This window comes from Amblyomma americanum, chromosome 2, assembly GCF_052857255.1.
Source record: "Amblyomma americanum isolate KBUSLIRL-KWMA chromosome 2, ASM5285725v1, whole genome shotgun sequence".
In the NCBI taxonomy this organism is placed as follows: domain Eukaryota; kingdom Metazoa; phylum Arthropoda; class Arachnida; order Ixodida; family Ixodidae; genus Amblyomma; species Amblyomma americanum.
Genome location: NC_135498.1, coordinates 73,463,130 through 73,486,482, shown reverse-complemented (window position 1 = coordinate 73,486,482; position 23,353 = coordinate 73,463,130). Strand labels below are relative to the sequence as shown.

The 23,353-nt window shown below is 46.1% G+C and overlaps 1 protein-coding gene across 1 annotated transcript in view; it reads right to left on the bottom strand.

Moving 5' to 3' along the window:
* The window catches only part of LOC144119757 (uncharacterized), a 70,330-nt gene that overhangs the window by 12,694 nt on the left and 34,283 nt on the right, over positions 1-23,353 (bottom strand). The window contains exons 5-8 of the mRNA XM_077652301.1: positions 21,862-21,917; positions 20,703-21,393; positions 12,507-12,520; positions 2,068-2,789 (exon numbers count right to left, since the gene is read on the bottom strand). Coding sequence (XP_077508427.1) covers positions 2,068-2,789; positions 12,507-12,520; positions 20,703-21,393; positions 21,862-21,917 — 1,483 coding nt within the window. The remainder of the gene's footprint in view (positions 1-2,067; positions 2,790-12,506; positions 12,521-20,702; positions 21,394-21,861; positions 21,918-23,353) is intronic.

The following is a 23,353-nucleotide window of genomic DNA, read 5'->3' as shown; positions in this document are numbered from 1 at the left end:
CAAGCCACTGGGCCACCCGTCACTTCCTCTTTTCCTTCACTCGCTCACCCGTAGAGATAGAGATTTTTTACTCTTAAATTTGCCACATAGCCATGGTGGCGTCTATACAATTGAATCGAATAGGATTAAATGAACTTTTATTGTGCAATTCCATTTTTGAGGAAAGTTCCGTAAGCTGCGACAACTTGGCAAGTAATTAAGCTCATACGGATCACGCTGTTGCTTTCACGGCAAAATTGAGGGCTGTATAGGTAAATTAAATCTATAACGGCTTCCTCTCTTAAAGATATTAGTTCTACGTCAGCTGGCTATGACCGCTTAATGTAGGCTTCTCTCTCTGCTCCAGGCATAAAATAAATAACAATAAATGTAAAGGCACAGTTGTATTTCATTTTTCATAATTATTTGGTTATTATTGCATTGTTTATTGTACCCATCACAATTTCTTTGTTTTCTTTGTCATGTGTTGTCGCTGTGTAGGCTCCTTACCTAAACGCTCAGTGGACTCTGCCACGCAACCAACTGCAAGATCCCCAGTGACTGGCGTCCCGATGTCCATGGCCTTGAAAGAACCTGATTGCCTTGGTCAACATTATGCAAGCTTCGACACTAACTGTGCGCATAACCAAGCGGTCACTACAGTGTGCTTGTCGTCTCTTTTCATGGGATACTAGAAACGTAACAAGGACCCTTGACCCCCAATAATTTTTCGGCTCTTAAGGTAGCATCAAGACACTTCCTCGCTACACTCTTGTACACCACCTGACAAGAAAGCAGAATTGAATGTAGATGTGCAGAATAAAAAATGATAAAAATGCAGGTGCAATATGAGCGGAAAACTTAGAGACAAGGAATGTAGTTTTGTAGAAAATAATTTTATTTCTCCTTCAGCGCCTTGCACGAAGCTCACGCATAGAGAGAACAGGCAGCCATAACTTGTGTTCTTGTTAGTCGAATGAGATGCAGCTGGAAGAATTCTGAAAACGAAGGAAAATTAAATATTCATAGTTAGACATAACAGACGCTGACAGGATTTGTAGTATGCTACACTGAGAAAAACGTAATCCTAAACCGTAAGTGCAGTAATTATTTTAGACCATTCTATCTATAAAAGCTACCAGCAAAGCATAAAACGCATGCATCTGCATTTACAAGGTTAATAGTTATGGTCCACAGCAAATGCACTTGTCTTAAAATTGACGCGTTGGTTACGAAGTTCCTCATGCGGAACAGAACAGCAGCGTTCTTATTAGAGTGACGATTAGATGCATTTCCGGCGCTATGTTTCAGCGCAGGGCGCGCGAAAGAATTTGGGGTACTTCTTAACCACATTCTTAAAAAAATATCATAGCGTTTATGTTGCCTGCTATGATATTAAAATTCGGGGTCTGAAGTTCTTGAGATTTACCAGCTAAAACTCCTGTTTGAACCGGCTCGCTTGCGTTACATAGCATGCATTACTCAACACCTTCTAGAGTATTCAAGTACTTGCCATTGAATTATCTTATGTGATCACCCCAATCTGACTAAACAATCGACCTGAATCTACCAAAAAATTCCCACTGGTGGACTTTAGGACTAATTAAAAATTTGTTGGCCCACGGCTTTTCAAATTTTCTGGTTCTCTGCGATTCGTCCAGTATGGGTCACGCGTTGCCGATTACCCGACCATTTCAATCGCATTTACAGATTGCTGGGAGTTCTCGTAGTACTGTTGGCACAGTTGTGCAGCGGTTAAGCTATCTGTAATTTACTCTGCAGGTGGCTGGCTAAAACACTGCCACTGGTGAGGCTGAGACCCCGGTTGCTCTTTCCAAGCTCCGGTATGCTCATGCCCAGCGCGAACGTCCACGGGTGGCAATTGCATTGAAATGCCACCAGTCGTGGCGGGTTGTTTGATCATCATATGGCGCGTAGGTCGCCACCTGCCACAGTGGGCAGGTTTTGATGACATCATAAGGCAGTGCAATTTTTCTCGTCCGATGACGGAGTTTCATAACAAAGAAGCCGGAAAGTTTTGCGGACTAACCTATATTCTGTCGTATTAACGCGGATATAAACTCATACTCACACTTCTTCTTGCGGAGAAGAGCGCCGTAGTGGAATGGAGAGCCGAGGCCGTAGCCGTAGTTCAGGCCGTAGCCGAGGAGACCATGGCCGAAACCGTAGTGGCCGGCACCGTAGCCGAGAGTGCCAACACCGTAGCCGTAGACTGGGGCGGCGTGGTAGGCAGCGACAGCTGGGGCAGCGTGGGCAACGGTGGTGGTGGCAACAGCTGGGGCGGCGTGGACGGCAGCGAAAGCTGGGGCAGCGGCGTAGGTGGCGACTGGAGCGGCGTGAGCGACGGTGGCGACGGCTGGGGCAGCGTGGGCGACAGTGGTGACGGCTGGAGCAGCGGCAACAACTGGAGCAGCAGCGTAGGTAGCGACAGCTGGGGCAGCGTGGTAGGCGGCAACGCGAGTCACAGCTGGGGAGACGGCGTAGCTAGCCACGGCTGGGGCAGCGTGGGCGACGGTGGTCACAGCTGGGGCAGCGTGGGCGACAGTGGCGACAGCTGGAGCGTGGGCAACGGTGGCCACAGATGGAGCGTAGCCAGCGTAGCCAAGACCGTAGCCATAACCTCCGTAGCCGAGGCCGTAGCCCAAGCCTCCGTAGCCAAGGCCGTAGCCGAGGCCACCGTAGCCAAGGCCATAGCCGAGGCCGTAGCCGGTGTAGCCAGCAAGAACGCTGGTGGCAAGAGCCAAGAGGACGCAAGCACGGATCTGGAAAATAAAATTCGTGGGATATTTCTATTTGCAGAGGGCTTGTATGAACTCCTAAACGGCGAACTGTGGGTCGTTGTTACTTTCCTGGGAGGCGCGTATAAAACGTTAAAGTTATACCTACATTACCTGGCTGCAGACAGCGTAGCTGCCAAAATAAGAACTTGGAATGCTTATCTTTTATAACACCCGTCTGGTAGCGACATTTAAAGACATTACTATATGTCCTTACTGCTTACATAGGTGTTACCGGCAGCGCCTAATAAGTCTCATACTTGAAATATGCATTCAAGAAAGATGTTAACCGCTGTTGCCGCAATCGTTAGGACCTAGGTATAGATATTAGGGGCCACTCTTTTGAATAATGAGCTCACTTTTCTTGCATAATCCATTATCTCAATCATTTTTTCATGTTTCTTCATAAGCGGAACAAGAAATCTAAAGCAATGAAAAGGGTGCTTACCATGATGACTGAGCTGCGGTTGAGCCAACTGCTGAGTGGTCATAGTTGATGGGGCTTTTTATACAAAATGGAGCTCCAGCTTGCTTTGCGCAAGAAAGCGGCTACAGGAAACTTCAGCTGAAATAAAAAGGCGGTTCGAATTTTAATGACCTTGTTATTCGGTAAGTTTGCGGTGCAGTCTGCATATAGAGAGACAGTACGCGCCCCGAACAGTAATGGAGTACCCCGCCCTCACCTTGACAAGGACGCAAGTAATAGGAAGGACGATTTCAGTACTTAAATGACGATCGCATGCAAGACAGCTTCTCGAACAGCGCTCCATCGGTGCCGATGTGATATATTCAATTTTGTCTTATTTACTGTTTTTTTTATATACGCGCTGAATATAAAGAATATTGCTTCTCTGCCCTTGATGCCCTAACGCGCGTTTTGTATTCCTTTCTGTAATTTAACCCATTATTTTGCAGTTCAGTCCTCTCTTAGGGAATATTTCTCTTGCTGAAAACGTTTAAATTTTTTATTTTTGTTATTCCTCTCCGTCATTTTCCTCCAGTGTCCTGCTCTCACTGGTTTACGTTGATTAGCACGGGGGGTTAGGAGTTCTCGTTGAAATTGGTGTAGAATATGTCGAAAGATCAAGTTGAATTACCCAGAAAGAAGTTGGGCTTCTTTTTATTTCGACAGTGTGCCTTCTGGAATAAAGTATTCACAAACATATGTACACACTGCCCTTTTTAAGAAAGTCCAGTAACATCCAGTGGTACGGCTCAAAAATGCATTTTTATACCTCTGGTGGACGGCCTGGGGGTGGTCCGCACCGCGCATGTGTTTCTGCTCGATAGCAAGAAAAGAGGGGCTTGTCCAAAGCAAGAGTTTTGTGTCCACCTCGCAGACAGGAATGGGACAGAAGGGGCAGGAGTCAAAGAAGTTTGGTTCAATTAGCATCTTACGACGTAATTGCCGCCGATATCAAGGCGTTTGTGGTTTTTATAGAAAATTGCTAAAACTGCACTCGTTTCACTCTGATGCCAGTGCTGATGAAGAACACAAGCAGGCGTATTCTGTTCAAGTAGCCAGCATTTGTCCATTCCTTCAAAGCAAACATATATCATGATACCAGTAGAGTGGAAAGCTGGGGGAGGTGGTGCTGTATTGTGTTCCTGTTCTGTGTATTCGTGCTTTGCGCTCGTGTTCTTTCTAGTGTCAGTATACCTATTGGATACTTTGCTGCATATTGTTACTGCCGTAGGTTTCAAGAAAGAAGAGGATAAAGTGCCTGCTCGGGTTCGACGCACATTATCATAGCTGTTTGGCACTGCTTTTGGCCGTCTCTTTCATTGCATGTATTTGTCTTGTGTAAACATATTACTTTCGTATATTGTGGTGGAGGTTCAGGCTGCGGCTAGCCATAACACTGAAGTCCGCAGGTGCCTTCATGTACCAAGCTCTGCTGCCTGTTTCGAACGACATATAGGCCACACCAACATCCGCCGTCCCTACGGTCATCATTTCGCACTTTTCTGATCCCGATACATTGTGCGGCACAAATACACTAGATGTCGAGTACTGGGTCAGCATGTATGGTCGTGTGAGCAGCCGTGACTAGTGAAATCTCACTCTCTTGCTGGCCTACGTTATATTCTATTTGAAAGGCACGGCTAGCGTGCGGTTTGAAAGCCACAAAGATGAAATAACGTGCTGGGGCGTCTGCAAGTTGAAGCATTCTGATATGTTGAGGAAACCTGTCAATCGCCAATCTCCAGAGAGGAAAGAGCGCACCTGCTGCGGGAAAAATCACCATGAAGTTGTAAGCTTTATTTTAGGCATTCTTCGGTGGCTTAGTGCTTATGGCGCCCGTCTGCTGACGCGAAAGACGCGGCTTCGATCCCGGCCGCGGCTGTAGAATTTCGGTGGAGGCGGAATTCTAGTGGACCGTGTACTGTGCGATGTCAGTGCACGTTAAAGCACGACCGGTGGTCGAAATTTCAGGAGCATTTTACTACGGCGTCCCTCATAGCCTGAGTAACGTCGGCAAGTTAAACCCAAATAAACCATAAACCTATCATATTAGACATCTTAGTTTTGCGCATCAAGGCTGACGACCACGCATCTGAGAGCGATGAGGTTGGACACTTCCTCAAAGGAACCCGCGGCGATGCTTTTATTCTCCTTCTCAACAAGAACTGCGACACGTCTGATACTAATCTACGAAACACGATGCTTCGAATAGGCGAAGAGCCCCCGCATTTCTCAGCAGTACACGCGCCTCTCAGATACGGCTGAGACGTTCTTTATGCGAGGATGCAGCACCACCATGCCAACTGCCTTCATGAGAGCATATGCCGCGACTCGAACGCGGAGAACTGCAACCAATGCCACCTGCTAACTTGCAGTAATGTGAACTCGAGGCCACCTCGATAATATTTCTATAATACAGTCTGTCGGCTATAATACACTTTGCTAACATGGGCATGTAGTCTGTTTGCTTCCTGACTTCTCTCTTTGTCCGTCGCACTTAACTAATATTCCGTGTATCCCTATAGCGCCTCCACAGACGCAACCCGGCTGATTGGCGAACACGCAAAGACAAGCAAATTTTATTCAACTGCAGCGGCGTTGGCCTTATCTTACAATAATGACGCACCTCTTGGTCGTCGGCGCACTTCATCATGCAGACCGTTACCTATTTCCCTCGTTTCTGACGCACAGGCCCCGATTTCTCTAGCACCAACGCCCAAGCTCCCTTATCCAGCCACGTGGGGACGCCGGCCATGATCGGAAAAGTTGAGGATGCAGCGTACGAAGGTGGTGCTGCTGTTAGAAGCCTGCGCGAGCATCCTTCTTTGAATCTCCGCACACAATGGCATTGCGGGGTCCACCCTGGGGTCTTTCCTGATGAATCTATACTTTCACAGCACGGGTCTAATTCCCAAAAACAGACTTCTCGGCTAACGAACGGAGTATTTCCCAGCCATGTTACTTTTAGAGAGGGCGATAAATTGCTAAAAGGTATGAGGCTGTTGTGCGGAGATTTGCGAGAACTAACTAGAGCTGGACAGCGAGGGGCCAAAAAGGAAGTGGCATTGCCTCCTGCACCTGTTTTTCCAAAAATAGCCTAGGAGCGGGGCTTGCATCTCAGACGCACTGTGGAACGCTTACGGCACTTCTACGGACCAAAATGTCCCGATAGGCGAGTACAAGGATTTTCCTTACCTGAAAGGAATTTGCAGCTTATGAGCTGCCATAACTGCATTCCTACACGTCGAACAAACACAACGAGTTGACCGGTCTTTTCAAGCAAATAAAGTACATATGTTGCCGTGTAATTTGTGTAAATGTCGAAAAAGGTATGCCGTGGCACTGGTGTTCACTGCTCCGAATAAGGTTTCTAGAATCTGTGACATCGCTGAGGTTTAGGCAGCGTATGAGGTTTGAGTCAGATATTCCTGTCGGGCGAAAAACATGAGATCAGCCGTCCTTGCCAAATGAATGTGGTTTATCAAATGCCGTTGTGTTGTCGAAGGGTGCAGGTAGCTCTAACTGGCAGGTGTATTAGTGCTCAATAAGTAGAGCACGAGTGGTCTTTAGGGAACGACAGGAAATCAATTTGGTGGATCATTGTAAAGGGTGCAAAAGCTGCTACACATATCTCTCCGCTACAGAATTTTTTCCTGTTCTTTTATTGCAGATTAGCCGGGAAATCATTGAGGCTATATGCATATCTTGCAACTAGGTGACGAATCTGTCAGTGAACTGTACACCATGCTAACTTCAGCATGGCTTACTTTCTTCATCAGAGCAGTTTACGGAGGCGTTCATGTCATGTCATTTGCCGTAAAAAATTGGTTATTGTGTGCTCTGTAGTATTGCTTGGCTTGGCTGTGTGATCTTTGTATGCTTCAATAAACTTCAATTGCGAGAGCAGGGGTTTTCGTGTTTCGTTTTTTGTCCATTTCGTTCACGCTGGCAGATTCAGTATGACATCTTACCTAGAAGATCAAATATCTATTCTTCTGCAGTAACTCCTACGAGATAAGTCTCGTAATGTCGTTATGAATCACAAGTAAAACGCCCTAGTAACGAGGGCAAACGATTGAGTTAACGTGCCAGGTTGGGCTAGTTGGTACGTGTTCATGGTTAATGAGCGCGAAAAAGACGAAGACGCAGAGAACAAAACGACAGCACGACACAACCACCCACCCGCAACTGAACGTTTTTTTGGTAAAAAACAGCAACGTATGTATAAAAGAGGCGAAGATACAAAGAAAACAGGAAACTAAAATTTAATGAAGCCGCGACAGGGATCCTAATCAGGCGCAGAATACACGCGTATTACAATGCAGCGAATGTCAGCACCAAAAGAAGGAATTCAGGAGATAAAATCAAGTGCCATCTAGGAAAGCTATTTCATGGCTTGTTAGAGTGACTGAAGGGGTGCTGATGCACGTCACAATGGATTTTCCGATGTAATACGCTTCCTATGGGGAACTTGTGCTGAAGTTTGCGGTGCCGATTGCAGCGCCATAACACACCGACTAGCGAGAAGAGCAAGCAGTTTTAATTAGTGCTCCTAGTACTTTTCTGCGCCACCATCAGGCGCTTTTTGTCGTGAGCCTTCGCGCTCTGTCGAAGGCGCGCGTGCCGTGCGCCAGCTATCTGGGCTACACCGAGACAAGATAGGCAATGAATGCTGTCAGCCAAACGCGGGTATCTAATCGCAAAGAATGTGTTCTCGCGTTTGCAGTGGCCCAAGCTCGCGTATGAATTGGTTGAGGCGTATAAAAATAACAGTGGTGATCTGAAATTTTTGGTGCACTTCGCTTACGTTTTCGTAGGATGGTCAAATTCAACGGCAGTGGTCTGCCACATTATAGCCGTCTCGGTTAAAAGAATTGTTATGCTCCATAAGGCATATTTTTAAGGAGCGGCCGGTTTGGCCGATGTAAGCATGGCCGCGCCTCGTCAGAATTTTGTTTACTGCAATATTACAGCATTCAACACATTTGTTAACATGCTTGACGCCACAGACTTTACTGACGGAACAGGGTGTTGCGACCGCTTGTTTTTGAAGCGAAAGATTCAATACGCCAGGTTTTCAACCGGGTACCGTCTGTGCATACCTGAACACCTTGGGTCGCACAATCGCTGCGGGCGACTGTGATAGGCGCAGCCACCTGGCAGTTCAGTGGTGCATTAATTAACCACTGTCCCACTGCGCTCGTAGTGGTATGAGGACTCGCGGCCATTTATGAATGTTAAGTAGGGAATGAGAAATCCTGCTTATAATGGCATTAAACCATAAAATACAACGCGTCCTGCCCTTAAGGCGGAGCTTAAGTTCCTCCTGCAATTGAATAATCACCACCTGCTTTCGCAAGTCTGCTCGGTTTAACGAAGTTGAACCCCTACCAATTATTCCACGGGCATGCAAAGACAGAAAAGCTTGGCGGGAGCAAAGAAAATGACGTCAACATGAAAACGTACACCTATTTTTTTCAGCCAATATGAAGTTCTATGAATTTAAGGGATTGCAGTAATCCTTTTTCTTTCACGCTTGCGCCAACTGCTGGCCGTATGAGACCCGGTAGAACTTCTGTCGCATAGACATGAGAGGGCCACTTCCAGGAACCCTGTCTCTCTCAGCATAGCTACCTGTTCAAGAAAAGCTTTCCCAAGCAGCACAGGTAATTGGCCCCACATTGGAACCGTGTGCGCAAAGGCCGGCCCTACAAAGGACCAGAATGGAAGCACCCTGTTGCAATATTGGGCCGACAAAATGTTCTGCTTGGGTTTGAGCATTGTGCAGGCATGATTTTACGAGGGCCGATCTGACGGCACAAAAGGCCACACAGTGTTTATTGTTTTTTGTTCGCTGCGCAGAAGAATAATTCATGAACGGTTTCGAACTCTTGGGCACGAAACACCAGCAGACATGATCAGGCTGAAGCTGCTGTGTGCCAGCGGATGAAGGTTCGCCGAGAGTTTTTCGTTCAGCCGAAAGATCTACAGGCGACTGTGTGTGCATCTCGCGAGAGGGGCGGCGTCGTGGCGGAGACCTCGTGGCGCTTAGGGATTTACCTTCTTTGCGAAAGGGCTGCTTTGTACTCCTTGAGGAGGAGATGCCGTTGTGCTAGGGCGTGCGCGCGCCCAGTGACAGCGCATCAAGGCTTTCCTCGCGTTCGAACAGCGTTAACCGAAAGGCAACACCTTTACCAAGCTACGTGGTCGTTTGAAACTGGGCTTTGCCCTTGAGGGTCGCAGCGGTGTTTACAAACTTCTCCCAAGCGAACGTCCCTAGACAAAGCCGGGCGCCAGGCCGGGGGACGCTTGTACAGATTTTTAGCGGTGGGTACCCGGCGGTGGGTTTCGAACCAACCAGCAGCCTAGAATGGTGCGCAACCCACTTGCACTTGCACAAGTGCAAACGTTTGATTTCGAAAAAATTCGCCAAGGAAAGGAAGATAAAGGAAAACACCAGGAAAGGCTTGCTTGACAAGGCAGCTCAATGAAAAGATAAGCACTAGTGTTCTCAAGTCGCACTCTAGAATTGCGATAGCGTGACCATACACAAAACGAAGCATTCTAAAAACACAGTTTTGTGTATTTAAGGGGACATTGATGATAAATGAGAGTTGGCTTAATTGATACGGCACGGAATTGTAATAACAAAGAGACCTCTCTAATCTTAAGTGGAGCTTTCAGAACCAAGAAAAGGCCCAGAAAAGAAATACAGGTGTAACTATCGTATGCAGATTTTGCCGGTAATTACATGCGTCCAGACTTTTCAGAACAGATCTCAGAGCCTTTGCTCTGCTGCCAATTACTTCAATGCGGTGACAACCCGTCATTTTTGGTCACTACTTCACGAGTCTGAATAGGCTGACTCGATAGTTGCTAACTGAATTTGCATCAGTAATTATTGTTAATTGTTGTGCAGGAGAAACGTCCACGTATCGAAACAAAGCAGAGAATAGATTTCTACTCTGAACAATAAATGGATGGACTTCCTTTAAGTGTCTTTTTAAGCAAAATTTCTTCCAAAAGCATTATATGCATTCAACTAGGTGATTTTCTGTTATTGCACAGAAGCTCTGGTGCATGTACTGAACTCTCAAAATTGTGTTCGGTAAAACTTTTTGTTAGTAGCTAGCGCTTTTGTGTTGATAGCAAGTGCAAAAGTTGCATAATCAGTATATATAAATTGAGGCTGATATAACGATAAGAGCAATTATTTTATATCAGTTTCCAGGACACGCTGGTTTTTGCCAAGATTCATTGCTCATATATTAAGCAGTTGGTTCATACATGTTGCTTAATTAAAGGTAAAAATGAATATACATTTCTAGAATGTCTCTATGCTCCAAATGTTATTATTCAATCACTGAATGGGCCACTTAGACGCATGTATTAGGCGCTTTAAAAATGTGTAGCTTTCAAAGAGAAATACAGCACCCCCCCCCCCCTCCCCCCGGCAAAAAAATGTCTGATGTTACCTCGCGCTCAACGTATCGCGGTGGACTGCGTGACCGCGACCATATTTATTGCTGCTGCATCGACGTGGTAGTCGACAGAGCGGTGGTGGTGGTGTCTGCCTGTGGGCACAGTCGCAGCGTTTTAGAGCAGTATGCCGTGGCGCCCCATTCTTTTCTTCGACACATTTTCCAGCGCTGCTAACGCTTCACGTCAGGGCCACGTCGTATGCATGACAACACGTGGCAACGACCCAGTTGCTTTAAAGGAATACTGAAAAATGCAGTAAGTCATGCCATACTGATAGGTTGACGTCATGTGATAACAAATATCTTATTTTTGACGAAAACATACCTATTTTAGCAGAGAAAATTGCATAAACGCGAAGTTCACGTGGCGAACGCCACGTGTTGATCAGTGCAACTGCGGCTTTGACGTGTCTGCAGCGCTTTCGCGTGGGAAGATATTTCGCCGTCAATGGGCGCCGAAATATGCAGTAAGCAGCGCGCCGAGCGTAGGAACCAGCTCGGAGATTGCAGAGTTTCTCGCTATTAAATGAGCACAGAACAGACGAGGAGGAGAAAGGCCAGATGCAGGTATTCGCGCTGAATATTTGGTCCACCCTAGGTGGACCTATTGCCCCGTTCCTCCCAAATAGAGTCCACTCGACTATAGGACGCTTTCAATATATCCAATGTCTCTACATCTTGAGCCATGAGCCTTGAATTGCTGCGGCGGATTTTCAGCGCCTGGCATTTCCTTGTAGTGTGCGGATGCATAGTTCAAGTTAATGTAAGGTGTCCATGAACCGCATGCGCTGCAGAATGCTGGGACTAAATCGTTGTTTAAGTCCATCGGGATTGTCTATCACCAACCTTTGAATGTTGTGGCGAAATTGTGTCCGTAGGTCACTTTTTCCTCTTTTTCCGGGGATTCGCATCGCTCCGTAAAGTTTACATGGATATCCCCTCGCTTGAATACCGCCAAGGGGTATGTCCTGTAACCAGTGTGCGATTATATTCACGACTGTATAATTACATCAGACTTATTCCTCTGCTAGATTTAGAGCTCACTGCTTTTTCTTTCCCGTTTCTTTTTTTCATTTCTTTGTAAACATTTCATTATAAGACAAAAATTTAACAAACACTCCACTCCTTGCTCATGAGTCCGTCTGTATCCGCAATGAACCCTGGCCAATCCTCTACCGTGGTTATGTACCATTAGGCCTGAGGACATCATCATTATATTTAGGCTCAAACAGTGCAATTATGCTACGTGTGGGTGTTGTATGCAAAAAGTTCACAACAGCGATCTGTCAATGTCATTCACGCTCTGCTGTGATTGCTAGTAGGCCAGTGAAGCGGTTTCTTTCTTAGTGAATCCATCTAATTGAGCCACTTTTCGCAGGCTACGATTGCACTGAGGCTGGAAAGTCTCTGCTTTTTTCTTTTTAGCACGCACAGACGCGCGTGCGTGCACATCGTCAACTTGTCATGTTTGCCGCGAGCGCGTTGAATTCGGTAATTTCCGCGCAGTGGAAAGGTGGATATGATTGGCGATATGCTGAAAAATATCTGAGAAGTACCGTGTGCTTGTACCACCAGCTCTCAATAAAGAAAAAAAGACTGCGCGCCTTCGTTCTGCTGGAGGCCACTGGTGCAGAAATGCAGGGTGGTGATAATTTATTAGATTAATCTAAGCGCTGCGAATCATTGCGCTCCGCCTGAGCATGTGGTCAACTTACGCTTCTTTGGCTCACTGCAGCCTACACGTTGAAACATTGTGCAATTGTTTTGCGTGTTAAAACTCACGTTCTCGACCGACACTACGTGCGAAACAGCATCAGATGTGTAGTGCACTAAAGGGGTGTAAGTTGACTGAATTCTGTTTTCCCGTGCAATTTACTTTGCAGTGGCATCAAGCGCTTCATGCGAGGTCGGTCTGGTGGATGGAAGCTACAAAAATGCTAGTGTTCGCTCCGGTAGATTTATGGACTTTCTCTGCAGCCAATGAGTTAACCACACGCAAATGCTATCACAAAGGAAACGAACGAGCGCGGGTACCGCACGAAAATGCGGGGGCGAAAAAAAGCGCCAGTCGCAAAGTTTTCAAGGAGTGTTTCTTGGTTCATCTCTCGAGGATATTTTGCTCTCATATGCTACTGAAATTTAACTATCGTAGGAGGCCTTTTATTTGCTTTCTTCTTTATGTTTCGCTGCATAACAAATTGGCGCCACACTTTAGCAATGCTGTTCTTAGTGTCGAACTGACTTCTAGTTATCACATGAGCAAGTATATTTTACATAAGCTTCGAAGACCTGCCTGCCAAGTCATAGGCCGGCATCGGGGTTACGTGCGACTGCATCAGCTGGCTTCATCATTTCGGCAGGTGTGGTTTCTGCGACACACGCCTATCTTTGTAATCTACATCAATAAACTTCCTTCCGTTGGCACGCGACAGTGAGAGTGACCCAGTTCGAGCTAGTCGACAGGAGTCCGCTTTTGCAGCAAAAGCTGTTATAGCCTTAAGTAAAATAAAACTAGCAACCCTTTGTTCAAATCCTGTTTGGAGCATAAGATTTTTTCTGCATTAAACCTTTCATTCAAGAGTTTAAAAAAAATTCGGGAAAGCTTAGTCTTATTCTCGGGACGACATTCTCCCCTCATCTTCAGCTTTAAATTCGAACGATGTTCGCCCTAACTTTCCGAGAATGGCACCAAAAAGTATTTTATGCTTTAAAGAAAAAACGATGAAAGCGGTGGCAAAGAAGTGATAGGGTTTTAACATAGTGAATCCGAGTAGAGGTGCAAAAGCATGTGTTTAGCCTGGTTAGATCACGGTTTTGCTTTGCTGGGTCGTGGGCACTTCTGGCGACTATTTTAGTTCCACAGTATTATTAGTGGTTGAAGACGACGATGTGCAATGCACAGTGCGAGAGTGTGTACATTAGTTTGATTGTGGTATTAGTTGATGAAGACAATGATGTGCAATGCAGAGCGCGAGAGTGTGTTTCATTTCATTTCATTTATTTTACACTCAGGACTTTCGCATTACAGATAATTGCAGTTTGAGTTGAGGCGCTATGGGCTGCAGTGAAAGCATAGTGCTCTCGTGGAGGGGCCAGCGAAGCTGATCTGTTCGCGCAGCCGCTGGTTTAAATCATAGTCGCGACAATATTAATTTCGTTTATTTATGGTCTGGCTAAGGTCATCGTCAAGGTGAAGGTTAACACATACTCACTGAGCTGCTTTGACCTTATCAAGTATTGCTTCGCACTTAAGACCACTTGTGCAGTTGTTTCTTGAAGTTTCAAGTAGCGGGAAATTCAGAGCCCCCGTTTCTTCGTGAGGTTAACTTTATCACGTTTTGTACTGAAGATTTATTTTTTTGGGTTACTTGAAGTGTCCACAAGCTAAGCCATTTTGCAATTTGTAGTGTCCTTCGCGCTTGAATTTCTGATTGGCCAGAAACTTTGCGTCATGACCTATGTTGATAGTCGAGACAGTTCACTGCGTTCGACGCTGGAGCTTTGCATGTCTCCTCTGTAGGAACGCTAAACACGCTCGAAAATCATGATTCTCAATGGTTGATTTTCAACATGTTCAAGATGGAGAAATCTCTGGGTGGTACACAACAGTGAAATTGGAGCAGTGCGATCGTTCGTTTTCTACCACTGGGGAACATCAATCTCCTCACACTACGCGCACCTTAGTTATTATTGCAAGCATGTGTGTTTATAAGTAGTGGATGCGTGAATGATTTATATCTACTGAGCAACCTAGAAAAAGAATCATGAAACTGGACCATGGAACAAATTCAGGCTGCATAATTTGCTGCCCAATTCCACAGAATTTCTGGCCGCGTCTAGAAATTGCTGCTTGAATGCTTTACCTATCCTGAAAATAAGGAGTACCTTCCCTCATCCTCAGGATTCCTCGGAAATTGTCATGCTACATTTTTGCTAGTTATATCTCGCGAAACTTTATGATACGAATACTTCAAACGAGTCGAGTTTTGTAAAGCTGTTTTTTGGCCTTATACATTCCGTTTCCTGTGTTAGAACCGATGAGGGCATTAATTTACCGAGACCATTCACTCGGTAAATCAAACTATTTCAAATTGAGTTTCGTGACTTTCAGGCGGGATCCTGGGGCAACATTGCTTGAGCGGAAAAATATTTTGTAGTATAAGAACTATATGTGGACAAGTTCATTAAAAAAGTTAGTTTTCAATTTCTAGATATACAAAAAATTGTAGAATTCCTGGTGAACACCTCCAAACGACGTGCTAGTATGAATATAGAAAGATGTTTTAAAATCGGGACAACCACACTTATACCCCTGTCACACTGGACAATTTAACGTCATTAGAAATGAATGGCTATCGATGCATCTAGGGGCATTCAGTCTCTTTCGATGCTACACTGTAAACCAAAATGTCATTCGCAAATGATAGTGATAGCGTTCACTGAAAAATAAACGATACAATTAACGCATAAAAGGTATTTGAAATTGTGTAGTATTTTTAAAGCGGTGAAAATATTGGTGTGCATTATTATAGGCTTCAAATATTATTTGGTCATGCTGTACAACGTTATAGCCCTAAATGTTACAGCTTTACAGCCTAGCTTAACTCACGTGAACCGCCAATCAACAAGAAACGCAGAACCCATAATGATCGACGGTCACGGGTAGGGACATACTTCACGCTCTGCCGCTGCCGTTGGCCGCTGCTGAGACCGGGAGTATTTGACTACCCACGACAGCCTCTAGTGAGAATAGTTTCACACCAAATTTACCATTTTTTAGCAGACTTTAATGAATAAAACTTTCAACTTCGGCTGTGCGCACATTAATTTTTTTAGCGTAAGCTACACTGGCCGAGGTTGAGCAGTTTCGCGTGGCTCCTGGAGAGCCGTGCTGCGCATGCGCGAGGAGCAGTGATGTCAGACAGGGCACAGCGGGCGCGACTCGCCGGTCTGTACATCCTCTGGAAACCGCACCTCGTAACCAGCCACGGCGCCGCCGGGAGGTGCTCCGCACTACGTAACCAGCCACGTGGTCAACCCCTTGCGCACTCACTGAATAAAAAAAAAACCCTACGTCGAGGCTAGGATTCGAGACAAGGCTTTTGGCGCTTGCGGCGGAGACGCCACTACTCCGCCACAACGGCTCAAGGGTTAACCAGGAATATAGGCGCATGTAGTGAATGCGCGCCTCTCAAATATTAACTCTTCCGAACCAGACGTCGCCGCGTTTACGCCACGTATATGCTGGCCTAACACAGCTAGGCCGTCATCAATTTTTTTCGCATTGCTTGTTTCAGCTGCGTGTCAGGTATCCAGAGTAGATATTTAGTTCGAGATAGAACGCCAATCATGGTTTATGGTTTATGGGGGTTTAACGTCCCAATGCGTCTCAGGATATGAGAGACGCCGTATAGTGAAGGGCTCCGGAAATTTTGACCACCTAAGGTTCTTTAACGTGCACAGACATCGCACAGCACACGGGCCTCTGGAATTTCGCCTCCATCGAAATTCGACCGCCGTGGCCGGGATCGAACCCGCGTCTTTCGGGCCAGGAGCCGAGCGCCAAAACCACTCAGCCACCGCGGCAGCGCAAGGAGAACGCCAATGAGAGCTGCAAGCTCATTCTACGGTGAACATCATTCGAAGCTTATGACATGAAGCGTTCTCTTGTAGCAGCCGATTAAAGACATTAGACGCTAATGTGATTCGATTCGAATGACATTAAATATGCGTGTGTGACAGGGGTATAATTCGCTTTTAAACAGGCTGCGAGGTCGAGCAGGAAGACTTTGCACTTATATGCGTTGCATATTGCAATCACTCAGTTCAGCCCTAGGGTGCGGCCGGGCAGCCACCAAACCACGTGACGTGACGTCACGACAGCCGGAGGAAAAGCTGGGCCCCAACTCGCGCGTTCGCGCGCGGCCGCAGCCACCACCTGACTCCCGCTCCTCCCGCCAGGGGCGCTGCGCCGGCGCGTAACGTCACGGAGGAAAAGATGGGCCCCAACTCGCGCGGTCGCGCGCGGCCGCAGCCACCACCTGACTCCCGCTCCTCCCGCTAGGAGCGCTGCGCCGGCGCGTGACGTCACGGAGAAAAAGCTGGGCCCCAACTGGCGCGGTCGCGCGCGGCCAAAGCCACCACCTGACTCAAGCTCCTCCCGCTAGGGGCGCTGCGCAGTGATTGACGTCACGGCATATGTATAAAAGAGCCGCGCTCCTTCGTTGGGACTGTCTTATACCCCTGTCACACGGGCATTTCGAGGGCCCTCGAACCGATAGTCTATCGACTCAAAGGCGATCGAGTGCTGCTACACGGGCAGTTTCAATGGCGATCGAGTCAATAGCCTATCGAGTCAACGGAGCAGCACGGAACTCCATCGAGATATGCAACGCATTTTTGGCTTAACCAAGCTAAGCCTGGCCATTTTTCATTTTTTTCTTTCAAAATTTTTCGCTTAGCAAGTCTGAGATAACATTCTTGAACTAAAATATATATGCCTAAATTTCTGCTTTGGCTTGTTGAAAATATTTCTTATAGCTATAGAGCAATCGTTTTTTTTCTGTTGCTTGTCGCACACCGAAGACTTAGTAGTTCACCAAAGCTTCTTGCAGCGTTTTACTTTTCGAACACAGTATGAAGACAGAGATGCCTCGTTTTTCTGTCAATTCACGAAAGAAACTCAGGCTACGAGTAAACCAAAATGTCCTTTGTTAAATGTTTTGTAATAAGGCTCTGAGCCGCATTGTCGTCACCCTGATAACAAGCGCAGAGTTTTCTAATCTGCTCCAAGGGGGAAGAAAGGTATAGTAAATTACAACTAAAGTCTGCAGCGAAGCTCCATCCACATTTAGGACCGGCGCACTGAATTCCTTCACGAGAAAAATGTAGTCCATTGTTAAAGCTTCTCTTGTCACTTAAACATGAAGCTAATCACGAAAAATGTTATAAACTTCTGAATTTTTATACCTGGCATGTATAATATAGTCAAACTTTAGAAAGTTGATGTCGTTTCCTTTTGGGACTGGCTGGCGGAGTAATACAGCGTGCCGCGGACCGTGTCGAGGTATTGACAACTGCTATTTTTTTTAATTTGTGTCCTACTATAGCTGAATATATGCCCCAGGGACAGCCTCCAATGAGGGCACTACTCAAGGCGCATTTCAGAGTTGCGATACCACAACCTATTTGAAAACAGCCGTTTCTGAAATCAGACTGTTCGTGCACTCAAGGAAACTGTTCTCGGCAACCAACCTGATATTCACCTCGATATTTTTCTGTAACTTTTTGAAATTAATGGAGTACGTACGAAGGAAGCAAACGCGTTTGCTATAAACCTTTTTAATTCTGAACGAAACTGTTTTCGAAGAAGTGGAGAAATTGTATAACCGCTATATTACAACGTAATTCAAAGTAACGAAAAGGGCTGTGTTTAGTCAATGGGATACACAGGCTTAGGTAAACAACAGCCAAAAGTTTTACAGCTGCAACTTAAGTGGTTAGATGAAAAGTGTTGCTTAATGAAACTAAAATTTCGTAATTCGATATTCATATAGCACTGGCACGGCCGCTCAATGGGCGCACAGGCGCGCCTTCATTGAGTTGCCGTGGCACTGGCATTTTCAGTTTTACTATTGATACTTTGAAGGCTCATTAAAAGACATATTGCCAGCACTTTAAAAATTTGTACAGCTAGACTTGCCGGCTTTTTGATGTGACTCAGCGAAAGCTGCTCAATCTTTTCTGTATGCACATGACCTTACATTCTGCCGTGGCACCACCGTCAGGTGGCGCATTCTTGCGCCCTCATCAGAACCTTCTCCTTCCGCGGTCGCCACCCTCTGTGTGGGTCTTCCCGTGACAGCCTACTTTCGGTGGCACATTCCTCAGCTCTTATCATAACCTCCCAAGCCACTGGGCCACCCGTACCTCCTCTTTTCCTTCACTCGCTCACACGTGGAGAGAGAGATTTTCCACTCTTAAATTTGCCACTTAGCCATGGTGGCGTCTATACAATTGAATCGAATAGGATTAAATGAACTTTTATTGTGCAATTCCATTTTTGAGGTAAGCCAGGTAAGCTAAAGCAATTTGTCAAGTAATTAGGTTCCTACGGCTCACACTTTGGTTTCACGGCAAAATTGAGGGCTGTATAGGTAAATCGAATCTATAACAGCTTTAGCTCTTAAAGATATTAGTTCTACATCAGCTGACTATGACCGCTTAATGTAGGCTTCTCTCTATGCTCCAGGAATAAAATAAATAACTATAAATGTTAAGGTACTGCTGTATTTCATTTTCCAGCTTATATTTATATGATTTTTATTGCTTTGTTTATTGTACTGATCACAATTTCTTTGTTTTCTTTGTCATGTGTTCTCGCTGTGTAAGCTCATTACCTAAACGCTCAGTTTATTCTGCCACGCAACCAATTGCAAGATGCCCAGTGACTGACGTCCCGATGTCCATGGCCTTGATGAAAGAACCTGATTGCCTTGGTCAACATTATGCAAGCTTCGACACTGACGGTGCGTATAACCAAGCTGTCACTACAGTGTGGTTGTCGTCTGTTTTCATGGGATACTAGAAACGTAACAACGACCCTTGACCCCCAAGAATTTTTCGATCCTTAATGTAGCGTCAAGACACTTCATCACTACACTCATGCACACCACAAGAGGAAAAAGCAGAGTTGAATGCACATATGCAGAAAAAAATGATGAAATTACAGGTGCGATATGAGCGAAGTACTTAGAGACTCGCAATGTAGTTTTGTAGAAAATAACTTTATTTCTCCTTCAGCGCCGGGCACGAAGCTCGCGCATAGAGGGAATAGGCAGCCATAACTTTTGTTCTTGATAGTCGAATGAGTTGCAGACGGAAGAATTCTGAAAACGAAGGAAATTTAAAAATCCATTCTTAGACATAACAGACGTCGACAGCATTTGTAGTATGCAACACTGAGAAAAACTTAATCCTAAACCATAAGTGCAGTAGATATTTTAGACCATTATGTCTATAAAAGCTACCAGCAGAACAAACAAATGCATTCATGTGCACTGACAAGGTTAATAGTTAGGATCCACAGCAAATTAACTCGTCTTAAAATTGACGCGTTGGTCAAGAAGTTCCTCATGCGGAACGGAACAGCAGTGTTCCTATTAGAATGTCGATTAGATGCATTTCCTGCGCTATGTTTCAGCACAGGGCGTGTTAAAGAATTTGGGGTGCTTCTTAACCACATTCTTAAAAACATATAGCATTTACGTTGCCTGCTAGATGTTCAAAATTGGGGTCTGAAGTTATTGAGATTTACAAGCTAGAACTTCTGTTTAAACCGGCTCGCTTGCGATATATGGTATGCATTAATCAACATCTAAAGTATTCAAGTACCTCCCATTGGATTATCTCATGTGATCACCCCAATCTGACTGAATTATCGGCCTCAATCTACCAAAAAAGTCCCATTGATGGACTCAAGCTCTAATTAAAAATTTTGTTGGCCCTCAGAGTTTCAAATTTTGCGGTTCTCGGCGATTCGTCCTGTCGGGGTCATGCGTTGGCGAATACCCAACCATCTCAATCGCATTTATAGATCGCTGGGGGTTCTCATAGTACTACTGGCACACTTGTGCAGCGGTTAGGCAATGTGTCATTTACTCTACAGGTGGCTGGCTAAAACACTGCCACTGGTGAGGCTGAGTTCCCGGTTGCTCTTTCCTAGCTGCGATATGGTTAATGCCCAGTGCCAACGTCCACAGGTTGCAATTGCATTAAACTGGCACGAGTCATGGCGGGTGGTTTGAACACCATTAGGCGTGCACGTTGCCACCTGCCACAATGAGCAGATTTTAATGACGTCACAAGGCCATGCGGTCTTTCTCGTCCGATGACGGAGTTTCATAATAAAGAAGCCGGAAAGTTTTTCAGACTAACCTATATTATGTCGTATTAATGCGCATATAAACTCGTACTCACACTTCTTCTTGCGGAGAAGAGCGCCGTAGTGGAATGGAGAGCCAAGGCCGTAGCCGTAGTTCAGGCCGTAGCCGAGGAGACCATGGCCGAAACCGTAGTGACCGGCGCCGTAGCCGAGAGTGCCAACACCGTAGCCGTAGACTGGGGCGGCGTGGTAGGCAGCGACAGCTGGGGCAGCGTGAGCAACGGTGGTGGTGGCAACAGCTGGGGCGGCGTGGACGGCAGCGAAAGCTGGTGCAGCGGCGTAGGTGGCGACTGGAGTGGCGTGAGCAACAGTGGCGACGGCTGGGGCAGCGTGGGCGACAGTGGTGACGGCTGGAGCAGCGGCAACAACTGGAGCAGCAGCGTAGGTAGCGACAGCTGGGGCAGCGTGGTAGGCGGCAACGCGAGTCACAGCTGGGGCGACGGCGTAGCTAGCCACGGCTGGGGCAGCGTGGGCGACGGTGGTCACAGCTGGGGCAGCGTGGGCGACAGTGGCGACAGCTGGAGCGTGGGCAACGGTGGCCACAGATGGAGCGTAGCCAGCGTAGCCAAGACCGTAGCCATAACCGCCGTAGCCGAGGCCGTAGCCCAAGCCTCCGTAGCCAAGGCCGTAGCCGAGGCCACCGTAGCCAAGGCCATAGCCGAGGCCGTAGCCGGTGTAGCCAGCAAGAGCGCTGGTGGCAAGAGCCAAGAGGACGCAAGCACGGATCTGGAAAATAAATTTGTTGGGATATTTCTTTTTGCAGAAGGCTTGTTGAACTCCGAAACTGCGAACTGTGGGTGGTTGTTTAGGTCTGTGGAGGCGCGTATAGAACGCTAAAGTTATACTTACATCACTTGGCTGCAGACAGCGTAGCTGCCAAAATAATAACTTGGAATGTTTATCTTTTATAATATCACACGTCTAGTAGCGACATTTGAAGGCATAATTATATGTCGTTACTGCTTACATGGGTGTTACCGGCAGCACCGAATAAATTTCATAATTGAAATATGCATTCAAGAAGGATGTTATCCGCTGTTGCAGCAATCAGTGATGACCTAGGTTTAGATATTAGGGGCCGCTATTTTGGATAAAGAGCTCGCGTTTCTGGCATAATGCATTATCTCAGTCATTTTGTCATGTTTCTTCACAAGCGATACAAGGAATCTAAGGCAATCAATGGGGTGTGCTTACCATAGTGACTTTGAGCTGCGGTTGAGCCAACTGCTGAGTGGTCTTAGTTGGTGGGCCTTTTTATACAAAATGGAGCTCCAGCGTGCTTTGCGCAAGGAAAGCGGCTACAGGAAACTTCAGCTGAAATAAAAGAACGGTTCGAATTTTAATGACCTTGTTATTCGGCAAGATTGCGGTGCAGAGTCTGCATACTGAGAGACCGTACGCGCTCCGAACAGTAATGGAGTACCCCGACGTCACCTTGACAAGGACGAAAGTCATAGCAGCGACGATTTCAGTACTTAAATCCCGATCGTATGCAAGACCGCTTCTCGAAAAGCGCTCCATCGATGTCGGTAAGGTATACTCAATTTTTATCTTATTTACTTAGCTTTTTTCATTTATACGCGATGAATATAAAGAATATAGTTTCTCTGCCCTTAATGCGCTTGCATGCATTTTGTTTTTTTTTGTAATTTAACGCATTATTTTGCAGTTCACTCTTCTCTTAAGGAATATTTCTCTTGCTGAAAACCTTTAGGGTTTTTATTTTCGTTATTCCTCTCCGTCATTTTCCTCCAGTGTCCTGCTCTCGTTGCTTTACCTTGAGCAGCACCGGAGGATGGGAGTTCGCGTGGACATTGGTCAAGGAAATGGCGAAAGACAAAGTTGAATTTCCGAGAAACAAGTTGGGTTTTTTTTATTTAGACAGTGTGCTTTCTGGATTAAAGTATTTACAAATATATGTACACACGGCACTCCCTAAGAATGTCCAGTACATCCAATGGTACGGCCCAAAAATCCATTTTTATACCTCTGGTGGACGCCCTGGGGGTGGTCCGCACCGGAGCACTTGTTTCTGCCGGATAGCAAGCAAAGAGGGGTTTGTCCTAAGCAAGTGTTTTGTGTCCGCCTCGAACACAGGAACGGGGCACAAGGGGCAAGAGTCAAAGAAGTTGCATTAAATTAGCATCTCACGACGTAATAGCCGCCGATTTCAAGGCGTTTGTGGTTTTTATAGAAATTTTCTAAAATTGCACTCTTTTCAATTTGATGCGAGTGCTGATGAAGAACTCAAGGGGGTGCGTTCTGTTCATGTAGCCAGCATTTGTTCATTCCTTGAAACAAACATATATCATGATACCAGTTAAGCGGAGATCTGGGCGAGTCGGTGCACGATTTTGTTCCTCTTCTCTGTATCCGTGCTTTGCGAGGTGTTCTTTCTAGAACGTCATACCTATTGGACACTTTGACGCATATTGTCACGGTCGTAGGTTTGAAGAAAGAGGATGAAGTGGCTGTTCGGGTTCAACACTCTTTATCATAGCTGTTTGGCACTGTTTTTGGCCGTCGATTTCATTGTATATATTTGCCTTGTGTAAACTTATTATTTTAATATGTTGTTGTGCAGGCGCAGTCTCATGCTAGCCCTAACACTGAAGTCCGCAGGTGCCTTCAGTTACCAAGCTTTGCTGCCTTTTTCGAACGACATATACACCACATGAACATCCGC